At 35.5% G+C, this 12,120-nt stretch overlaps 1 protein-coding gene across 3 annotated transcripts in view; it reads left to right on the forward strand.

The window, feature by feature from the left end:
• Positions 1-12,120, forward strand: part of nck2b (NCK adaptor protein 2b) — a 45,933-nt gene that overhangs the window by 15,773 nt on the left and 18,040 nt on the right. The window contains exons 1-2 of one of the 3 annotated variants that reach the window (XM_079377714.1): positions 7,035-7,211; positions 7,289-7,530. In XM_079377714.1, coding sequence (XP_079233840.1) covers positions 7,305-7,530 — 226 coding nt within the window. In that variant the 5' untranslated portion in view covers positions 7,035-7,211; positions 7,289-7,304. Of the gene's footprint in view, positions 1-7,034; positions 7,212-7,288; positions 7,531-12,120 lie in introns of those variants that run through there. The other 2 variants (XM_079377715.1, XM_079377713.1) reach the window with 2 other exon arrangements.

Raw genomic sequence — 12,120 nt, forward strand, 5'->3', positions numbered from 1 at the left:
AGCATCTTTCTGTGTATTTCCTCTATTCCTCTCTCTCTCTTCTAAAGCAAAATTTGGTTGCTATTCAACACACACTCCACAGCGCATATGGGATTTTACTAATGGACGAGGACAGTTAATCTCTCCATCTCTTGTAGCTTAATCTAATTTTATTCTTCCATCTTTTAATTTGTCTTTCCATTATATATTTCACAGTTCAAGGTAAAGTGATTTATTGTGTGTTCAGCAGTTGTGCACTATAAAGGCATTGATACGAGAACAGGTGTTTAGAGGAAAATGAGCTGCCCAAGGTCCTTTATTGAAGAGCTTTGATTTCTGAAGCTCAGGGACTGGCACACCGTTTTGTTAGAGGAAATTCAAGTGCTCTTGAGTTGTCCAGCTCAGTTGATTTCATTTTCCAGCTGCCACTTTAAGGGACATCTGCTGAAAACGAGAACCAAAGCTCCCATAGCATCTCTTGATTTGCTACTGGATAAATTAGGAAGATACTAGCGTGATGCAACAGTGGTCCACAGATATGTCAGCAACCAAAAATATGTGACTGGAACAGCAATAATTTGCTCTTTAATAATTTTAGTCGCAATAGTTATGGTACAAACATTGTTAACAAACGTTAGGTTAAAAATTATTCAATGATTCAAACTTTGTTGCCTTCAACTTTTAAAGTCAACGTCCTTCTAAGGATGCTGCCCCTGAAATGGGACACAACTAATTTCCATAATTTCTAAGTTAGCAAGAAAAATTAACTCTAGCATTTTGCTAAATATTTTATTTTTCTATTGCTAAATAATAATTATTGTTATTATTATTATTATTTTTAATATTATTAATCAAAAAGCATGTATAATTAATTGAAATCATGAAACTTACACAATTTAACAGCAATTTATTAAAAGATTAACCATAATTACATTTTTAAGCCCCCCCCCCCTCTCAAATTCAGGTTTATTTTCACCAAATTTAGTTTTCCGTTAAATTTCTGGATTCCATTTCAATAAATTCTAATAATAAAAAAACATCTCTAAGTGATTTTATAAAATTAAGCACTTGAAGGAAAGACGACACAAACATCTACCCACAAATGCATTTCCTAGTAATGTTGACAGGGATTATTCAGTAGTTTCAGTTATGATTCACTGTGTCTGAAGAGTGTGTGTTAACTGTTGGTCATGGTACTTGTGTAATAATATCATTTGAAATCATGTGCTTAGACCTGCCCTTCCTAGTCAGTCATTAGTGCTATATTTAGTGATAATGGAGATTGATTTTTAACCACTCAACCTCAAAATGAATGCTTTTAAAATTGGATTTTGGATCCATAATCATGTTGCATAACCGGATTATGAATTTACACAATGTGGCTGTATGAGCTTAGCACCATGGTTAAGTAACAGGGATATAATGTTTCATTGTAAGCACTAAATGTCCTCTGTTTACCCTGACCCCATGTGTTAGGAAGGATTTTTTATGACTGACTCTAGTTTGACAGGTGAGTGTCAGAGTGAACAAAAAAATGTTTTCCTCTCTGCTCTCAAGGCGTGTTTCTCTTTCAACACCAAACAAGGAATGGAACGATCTAGGCGGAGACCTGCATGTTTATTAAAAAGGAGGGTTTATCCCTTGCTGTTTAAAACGTCAGGCAGTCACTGTAATTGTATCAGCCAGTGTTGACACATGTGACAGCTTTATCTGTGAGTTGACAAGTTTCCCTACTCCACTGGGGACAGGAGAGAGTTGAACGTGGAGATCTGGCAGCAGTTTTGGGGGATGACAGGACTGCTGTGTTTGTTTGCTCCTAAACTTCTAAAGTATCAGTTTATAGCCATACCTGAGGCTTGCTGCTTTTCGTAAACTGTCATTTCGTATCTGAATCTAAGAGTAGTTAAAAAGATTTGTGATTTGTGGCGATACGGGCGGCCTACTGTTTAAACACACTTGCCTTTCATCTATTTGTGCTTGCAGTATGAATAATGTTGCCTATGTGTCACAGATAAAGTGTGCAGGGGGCTGTTTAAAGATGAAGTGGCCAGTGTTTGTGTACAGTATCATGAAGAGTTCGCTGTCCCCTGCTGACTGGCACTCAGCCTGCATTTACGTTTGTGTGTGGCAGCTGTCAGGGTGATTTGACGGCAACATACTGAGTGTCCCTGGAGCAGGAAGCAGCACTGTCACAGCACCAACATAGTCCAATAAAGCCTCTTTCACTGTCACACTCCCTCACACTCTTACTCGCATACACAGGGAGGTTTCATGAGCGCTTGTTTTTAAAGGAACACTCCACTTTTTTTGAAAATAGGCTCATTTTACAACTCCCCTAGAGTTAAATAGTTGAGTTTTACCGTTTTTGAATCCATTCAGCCGTTTTCCGGGTCTGGCGGTAGCACCTTTAGCTTAGCTTAGCATAGATCATTGAATCTGATTAGACCGTTAGCATCTCACTCAAAAATGACCAAAGAGTTTAGATAATTTTCCTATTTAAAACTTGACTCTTCTCAATTTTTTCAATCTAAATTTATTTATAGAGCACCACTAAACACAACTGCCGTTGACCAGTGTGCTGTACAAAGAAAGTAACCACAAACAAAATTAAAAACAAAGACAGTTCACACATAAAACTACAAGACATAGGGCAGAACAGAAGCAAATCACGAAGGGATTCAGCTCCTGTCAGGACTCTAGCAGCCGCATTCTGAACCATCTGAAGGCGGTTTAAGGAGGATTGAGTTATCCCCAGATAAAGAGCGTTACAATAATCAAGCCTCGTGGTGATAAAGGCATGGATTACTCTTTCAAAATTATTAAAAGAAAGCAAGGACTTCATTTTAACCAGGGTTCGCAACTGATAAAAACTTGACTTCACAATTTGATTGACTTGTCTATCAAGCTTAAGAGCACTGTCCATCACCACACCCAAGTTTTTCACATATGGCTTTACATAAGGTGCCAGAACACCAAGGTTTAGGTTTGGTATACCGTGCGTATCTGAAGGGGTAAATACCACCATCTCTGTTTTGCTCTCATTAAGACTTAAAACATTTAGAGACATCCATGCTTTAACATCCATGAGGCAGGTAGTCACCAGGTCTAATCCATTCTTTTGTTTCAAAGGGATATAAATTTGAGTGTCATCTGCGTAACACTGATAGCTTATACCATACTTCTCAAAGATAGATCCGAGAGGAAGCATATACAAGGAAAAAAACATGGGAGCTAGAGTAGAGCCTTGAGGGACCCCACAGGTCAGAGGTACAGAGGACGAGTGAAATTTGCCAATATTTACTGAGAAACTTCAGTTCGTAAGATAAGACTGAAACCAATTTAAGGCTGAGCCTCTAATGCCCACTACCTGTTCTAAGCGGGACAGGAGAACATTGTGGTCTACAGTGTCAAAAGCAGCGCTCAAGTCTAAAAGTACCAGGGCTACGGAATCTCTTGCTTTTTTTTTTTAGCAAACATTATAGAAAAAGCGTTTTTTTCATCAACTACAACGTTTCTTGATAGATTACAAAATTTTTGATGCATTCCAATCAGGCTTTAGGAAATTTAATTCCACTGAGATGGCTCTTTTAAAAGTGTTCAATGATGTTCTTTTAGCTACTGACTCTGTAGTTACATCGTGTAAGACCGACGGAAAATGAAAAGTTGCAATTTTCTAGGCCGAAATGGCTAGGAACTATACTCTCATTCCAGCGTAATAATGAAGAAACTTTGCTTTGCTTCAGATATTTTCATTATCTCCATTACAGCCATGCCCCACCCCCGCACACGCCCCGCCCCCAATTACTCGAGTAATCGTTTTTTAAACCTATCGATGATCGAAATAATAAATTGCCAAAATTATATCCGTCATGTTTATTTAAATTTAATTGGGGATATTTAATTAATGCCGATCCATTTTGTTTATTTAGATTTTATATTATTCTAATATAGCTATTACAAACATTTTCAATAGGCTAATAATAATTAAAAAAAAAACATTTATATTAAGACTTTACCTCTGTAATAACGCCTCAGTCAGGTAAAATAAATGTTTTATTAGTTGCTTTTCACACATCGTCTGATACAAAACACTCAAAAAAAAGTCTCCATAGAGAGAGAGAGAGAGAGAGAGAGAGCCTATTTTCACAAAAGTGGAGTGTTCCTTTAAGACCACATGAAGTAGCTAAACAAGCACAGATTTCTGTCTTGTTTATGTGTTTCATTGAAAGAGGAAGTTTGGGCCAGTAGGCTTATATTGAAGTCATGGACCATGACTTAGCATGATTTGCTTCTTGTAGCATGATTTGATACTTAATAATCAGCAGAGAGAAGTGCATACTTATTCAAGACTGCATTCTGATCGTTGCAAAATTAATAACCTAGAAACTGGAATTATGCAGTGCTTCCATTTATGCAGCTTTCAACAAACGACGGTTAGAAACCTTTTGAGCTAAAACGTGAATCCAATAAATGCACGTCTAAGTGAATATATGATATGTTATTAAAATGCAGTCTGGTGATTTAAGAATACGAATGTTTGAGAAATGCTTTAGCATACAGCAGCGTATAGAAAAATACAAATCATTTTATTTTTCTCATTCTGTGCAAAGAATCAATCTAGCTTCAGAAGTGTTTTTTATGCTCTTTTAACAGCAGAAGATAGTTTAATGTAAATGGTCATGTGAACGTTAATTTATTTGCAATAAAAGAATCTTTAAATCAAGATAAATTTACAAAAGTAAAACTATGATATTTAGGTTATGTAACACTTTATGAAATCTATTGTGTATATACAGGCCACAAAAATGTTGATATAACTGATTTTTTTGTTTAAATGGATAATTGACCCAAAAAGGAAAATTGTAATTTACTTACTCTCAAATTTGTCAATTGTAGCATATTAGCTCAAAAGGGAAATGTATATAAATAATTACAGTTAGTTATGATTAATTACAATTATTTATATCAGCTGCAAGTAGTAACTGTAGCAGAATTAAATTGCCATCAATTAATCTGTTCGTCCAGCGAACATTCAGTGTAAGTTCATATCAACTCTAAGAAAGGATATTTTCGTGGTCACAGAAAATACTTTCCTAAGTATTAATGCATTAAAGCATGTAGTAAGGATCGAAATCGTAAAGGGACATTAATTTGCCAGGCAGAATCTCGTGTAATTTGTGCACAAAAGTTTCAGTAACTAAACACTAACACAAACTAGTCTAACAAATAAACAAACATACAATCACTCATACATGGGGAAAGGGCAAATGAGAGTTGATGGATGAAACCATCAGGAAACCAGAGAATGAAGCTATGTAAAGAGTCAGTTAACCACCTGAGTAAAACCATCAGCACCATTTATAACGAGGTCTATAGCTTATACTAAACCTCTGTTTAGTTTAGTTAAATGTACGGTACTTGCATTGCCTTTGGTCGTTGACGAGTGTCCGGATGCAGTCTCGGATGAAAGTCTTGATGGTTTCAAGGTTTTGGACTTGCGATCATCGTTCTTCCTGCTTTGAAGAGTGCTGCGTTCCAAAGATGTTCTGACAATATTGTGATTGGGAGTTTCTTCCCAGGTGAAATGTGAAGAAGAGTTAAGAGACATCAGCTGGGATCTGAGGATCTTTGGTTGAATGGAAATGGTCCAGAAGGGTTCTAGCTCACATCCTCATCTTCTCAGAATCTAAAAGATCCCCAGACTGCTGCAGGGCAGTGATGTGATTGCCTTTATCTTCTATCGAGTTCACACCTCTGGGGTGTCAAAGAGCCAATGGTGACTTTCACTTTTGGAGGGACACTTTATGACTCTTTGTCTCCAAGCATGGTAATTTGCATATGAACTGGATTGGATGTTGATATACAAACTATTGAAGATCCTTAGAACACTAATATGTTGCATAGGTATCAACATATGATATACACTCTTAATTAGATCATGCAAAGACGAATTGATATAGACCAAACATGGTATAAGTGAGGTGATATTCACTAGTGATCTATAAGCATGCATAAAACAGTTTACAACACAAAAGAACATATACAAGAACAGTATTAATAATATAATATACACAATGACCTGAAGGATATGTGTGTTCAGTCTAAGAAAGGTTTTACTATGAATTAATTACAGAAGAGTCCATTTTTATGGTATAATGTATTTCCTAAGATTCATAGATGGTGAGAGGGAGAACTCTCAACATGCCATTTGGTTATAACGTTTATCTGGTCTGGCTGAGGTGTTCTGGTTGCCATGGTAACCGGGGGCCTGGAGTCATTCACAGACATACTGGCACCCAGTATGCATATTGGGTGAGGGGTCTGTGATTATTTGTTAATCTAATAAATAATTGATTTGTTAAATCTAATGAAAAACTGTGTCTGATTGGTCCAAATGCTACACAATCATTTACCTTATATATGCGTGCTTGATGCTCAGGAGCCAGTGAGGTTTTTCTCCTTGTGTTATCAAGCATGCATGTTTGAGTTATGGATGTCTTTTTATGTGCGTTTTGAAGCTTGAATATGTTGATCATGTAGACTTTCTATGGATTGACAAAAATCCAATTAAAAATATCTTTTTTTTTTTCAAAGATGAACAAAAATCTTTGAAATGATATAAGAGTGAGTAAATGATGACATGATTTTCATTTTTGGGTGAACTAATGCTTTAAAGCTGTATTTCCTTGTCTCTTGTTTTCTCTTTCTTTTACTTGTAGCCATGTTGTGGGATATTATCTTTTTTTTTCTTTGATCAGCCTGCTTATGATGTGCTCTGCTCAGTAAGTTCACATGGATTTGCTTCATTCATTCATTCATATTCTGACACACAATTATTCACTTTCTTTAATTTCAATATGTCTCCTTTTTTCTCCTTCAGGGTATCTGCTGAATAATTTACTGTGTTTAAGATGGGGAGGTGAAAAGGGGAGGTTTTAAAAGCTGTTTGAGGGCCAAGGCGGTGTGTGTGTGTGTGTGTGTGTGTGAGAGAGAGAGAGAGAGAGAGAGAGAGAGAGACTCCCACATTTAGGGCTGTTTGTTCAGAAACCAACTTTACCTCCAGGCTAGCTGGGCTCTTGATCCGTTCTGTTTCTCCTGCGGTTGCTGCTCAGCATATAGAGATGCCTGTCCAGAGCAGCAGCCTATCTACATGGGTTTTCAGGAGTCCAGGATCTCTTTTAGCCTATTAAAAAGTTAATTAGCTTGACTCCTATCAGTCTGCTGTTTTTATGGCATGTACACAGTTTTTCTGTACTTTGCGTTTTGGGATAGATGAGGATTCTAAATTCTTCTTTTATTTATATTGCAGAAGGACTCCATGAAAGATGTCAGAGGAGGCGATTCTTATTGCCAAGTGGGACTATACGGCACAGCAAGACCAGGAACTTGACATTAGGAAAAATGAGCGCTTGTGGCTCCTGGATGATTCAAAAACATGGTGGCGAGTACGTAATTCATCCAACAGAATGGGCTACGTTCCTTCAAATTACGTCGAACGCAAGAACAGTCTAAAGAAAGGCTCTCTGGTGAAAAATCTCAAAGATACACTTGGTAAGAGACTTGTATATTTTTATTTATTTTAATAAAGGGTTATCCAATAATGTCAGGGTGATGGATGTTTAAAATTTTGTAATATCCACAAATTAAGTTTAAAGCACATGCTTAGAAATACTCTTGTTCACGTCAAATACTCTGGATTTATGGCAGTTTCTTTTGGTTTTGAAAAACTATTTTTGAACAATAGTTTCAATTTAAAGACTAAAAATTTTAAGTGAAAAGCTATTTTTTTTACAGCTTAAGTAAATGTGAGTGTACACATCTTAATCATTGTATTCCAAAATGCACTTCTATTCAAAAGTATGAAATTAATATTTTTATTCCGTAAGAATACATCAAATTGATCAAAAGTGACAGTAAACACATTTATAATGGTACACAAGATTTCTGGTTTAAAGAAACTATTCCAAAAAAAGTTAAGCAGGGCAACATTGAACCCATCAATATTGTTTAAAATAAAAAAAAATATCTTGGCACCAAATCAGCATATTAAAATATTGAAATATTTTACTCTGTGTTTTTTATGGTATTTTTGATCAAATAAACGCAGCTTTGGTGAGCACTTTTTCCGAAAACTTTAAAAGATCATACTGACCACAACCTTGACATGAAAAGGCTAATATTTTAAGAGATTTATTGACCTTGACATGCAGTCATGAGTGTCTGTAGGGGTTTGCATGACGGTATCATTTCCTGTTTTGTTTGTTTCTGTATATTGGTTCCACCACATGACTTATTCAAATACTAATAAGCGCTAAGGATTTTTATCTTAGAAATAAAAAGAGAGAATTTTTTCTTCCTTTTTTTTTTTTATTTTACATTAACTGTCTTATTCAGAATCCTATTCCGTTTCTCTGATATTTCTGACTTGTTCCCTATATTCATGTGAGAAATTCAAAGCCTTTATAAAAGCAAAAAAAAAAAACCTTCATCAAGGGTGTGTAAGCAGGAAGCACTAATTTAAAGGCTTTCGTTGTAAAACCTAATTAGTTTCCCAGCCGTTAATCTCACACAGGGGAGAGAGGTGAAGCGATCGATCAGCTGTGTCTAGGGGCATATTGAATGTGTGTATCAGCCTCAGCTCTCCTGGCTGAAGTGAGAATAATGTGTCTCAGAATTTTCAGTGCTGTTCAATGGGTCTGTGGTTCGCCACAGAGCTGTTCGGCTTTTTTTTAGGCTTTTGTCATGTGTTGATATCCAACAGGTGTCAACATCACTCATGATACTCCTCATGATTGCACACAGTGGTTTTGTTTTTATAGTAGCATGGTTGGTTATTGTTGTTATTGTGGTGGAGATTCTTCTGTGTCACATTTGCTTTAACCACCTAGGATGAACAAGCTAAAGGCAGTTGATATGCAGATGGTAGGAAATGAGTCGTGCTAATGGCAGTTGCGTCTTTTCCTCGACGTCCTGCTTAATCTTCATATTAACTACATGGTGGTTTAAGCAAGCACATTTCATGGGTAAATTAAATTGAAACGGAGAGACTATTGATTTAATTTGTTTTAAGGCTCATGTAAACTACTGGTCAGGTGTTTGGAATCATAAAGATTTTTTTTATATTTTACGTATTATATTTTTAAAATCTAAAATACAGTAAAAATAGCAGTAATAATTAGAAATATTATTACAAATTTAAAAAATGCTTTCTATTTTAATATAATTTAAAACGTGATTTTTATTCCTGTTTTCAGTCTTCATTATCATATGATCCTTCTGTAATCATTTTAATTTGATGCTTAATTTGGTGCTCAAGAAACATTTCTTATTATTTTTTTGGATTATTTAAGAAAGTTCAAAACAATAGCGTTTATTTAAAATATAAATATTAAATAAATATATTCACTGCTGTGAATGTAACACTTAGGGATGTAACGATTACCGGTTTGACGATAAATCATGATAAAATTCCCCGCGGTTAGTATTACCGTTTCATATTTTAATTATCATTGAAACCGTATTCGATTACCGTGATTTAAACAACTCGCGATAAATAAATACTGTCCGGCATAAAGCAGAGTTTTCAGTAACAGTCTCACGAGCGCACAGCAGCACAGTAGTTTCGTTCTGAGTGAAAATAGGGCGGAAAAGCTGGGAGGTTTTAAAAGAGTGCTAAGGGAATTATACAAATTAATATATCAATGAATTAATTATATGAATGTACCTCTGAAGGTTCGGACTGTCTTCAGAAACGATTTGATGGCATTTTGTTCTCATCTTTGCTCCATGTAATACCTAAAGGAAGTGTTCGCGGAGTTCACAGGAATCAGCTGTAATTCAGCTTTTCCGTATAAAGCGCCACCTGCTGTCAGAGAGTGGATTTACAGACACTTATTTACATTCAGTCTGTGTGCAGTTTCTGTCTGGCCAAAAAATTGACCAAATTTGCATGACCTGCTGTAAATTTTAACCGGTTGATGAAAAACAAACTTATGTACATTTAAACAATTCAGATATGCTATATAGAATTATTTATGGAGCAGATAAAATACATATAATCATTTATTAATTATCATTTTAATTTAACCCTTTTCTTTAAAGGCTGAAATGTGTGGTCTACCTTTATGTTAAACTTTTTCAAAGCTTTATTTGAACATTTACATTATTTATTTGAACATGCTATTAAACTGGTGTCAGTCAAGTTGTCATTTAAAATCCAGACCTCATTGGTAATGTTATTGTTTTAGTGATTATGCAAACAAAAAGTCATTTTATTTGCTGTTTGTTAATTTTTAAGTATGAAACTTGGTGAAGTGATTTGTTTCGGTACTTTTTGAACATCTCCAGCACATTTTAACAATACCGTGATAATACTGATAACCGTGATAATTTTGGTCACTATAATCGTGATGAGAAATTTTCATACCGTTACATCCCTAGTAACACTGTAATCATTGTTCACCGTTGTCTTCAGTTTAATGCATTTGTGCTAAATAAGTTCTTTTTTTTTTGGATTCAACAAAAATATTAATCAGCCAACCTGTTTTCAAAAATTTAAAATAGTACAATGTTGTCTTGAGCACCAAATCAGCAAATTAGAATAATTTCTGAAGGATTATATGACTCTGAAGACTGAAGTAATGGCTTCTGAAAATTCAGCTTTTTAAAAATGCAGCTACATTTTAAAATATATTAAAAAAGAACTGTTCTTTTAAATTGTAATAAAAAAAAAATAAAAAAAAATTACAGTATTTTTGATCAAATATATGCAATGTTTTAAAGACTTCATTAAAATCATTAAAAATCTTACTGATTCCAAACTTTTGATCAGTAGCGTATGGCTTGCATACACAGGTAGAATTCAGAGAGGTGAGGGATTTGGCAGCCATCAAGACATCTACACAAAGACAGAGATGTTTGTGGAGTGCAAAATCATTGCTTTCTGAGACAGAAAGAGCAATTAGGAGCATTCTCCACTCCATTTTGCTTTCCTGCTGACAACTATTTACAAGATGTCCACACACAAACAGACACACACACACACACACACACACACACAAACAAACATACTGCACCACCCCTTCCCTCTAAGGCTAAATGGGCCTCAGCTCTCTGCCCCTTTGACCTTAACCTCTCTAGAACATCCTTTCGTTATGAAGCACGTTCCATGCTACGCTTAATTACTGACACATGAATCCCTGCATGGAGTCGAAGACAGGAAATGGGAGGAAGGAGGGCGAGAACCTCTGCAGTGAGAGACTGCAGGCTGTTACTGTTTCTTGTACATTTAAGATCATAGTTAAATAGCAGTTTTGATGGCTCTTGGTTGGCTTTTCTTTTATTTGGTATTTGCAAACCCTCTCTGAACGAGAACATGAACTGTTTTAAATGACTCTTGTAGTAGAGCCTGTCCATCTTAAAACAATGCCACTCAGGACTTCATTGTATACAGTTCATATTTTTTATTTTGATTAGAGAGGTTCATGAAGCTGTAACATGGTAGAGATGGTGTGGTATAGTGGTTGAAGGTCTGGGTTAGTAATTAAAGTTATGGGTTCGAGCCTCACACAATATTGAGCAAGATACATAATCCCAGGTTATTGCTTGTTCTCAAAGAATGATAATAATAATGAAAAGATTCAAGATTTTTATTTGTCACATACACAATTATATACAATTCATCCACACCAATGAATGCTTTAGTTATATCATCTGCAGCTTTAAATGCACAAGTTTAAAGCAATTTTTTTAAGTAGATTCTGATTGACTGTGAATGTTTTTATTGTTCATCATTTTTTTTTTTTTTTAGGTTTTTGTCGTGTCTCTTTCAAATGAACTGTCTATTTAAAAAAGTGGTAATTAAATAAATAAAACCTTAAGGGTTTAGATTGGCAGGAAGATGAGTAAATAATTACTTTTTAAAATTCTGTCTCTACTCTCTACCCCTTCTACAAAAATACACTTGACACTTTGCCTCTTCTAATGCCTCTTTTACTTGGCACTGAAAGGGAGTCAAAAGCTGTCATGACTATACAGGCAGCCTCAATGCTTGGCCTCGGTGTCATGTTTTAAAAGCACATCCTCTGCCCCAGTCTATTGGCCTATCGATCCTGGGTGGACAGAGTGAGGACAGCTGTCTCA

Source organism: Barbus barbus (genome assembly GCF_936440315.1).
Source record: "Barbus barbus genome assembly, chromosome: 25".
Taxonomy (NCBI): Eukaryota; Metazoa; Chordata; class Actinopteri; order Cypriniformes; family Cyprinidae; genus Barbus; species Barbus barbus.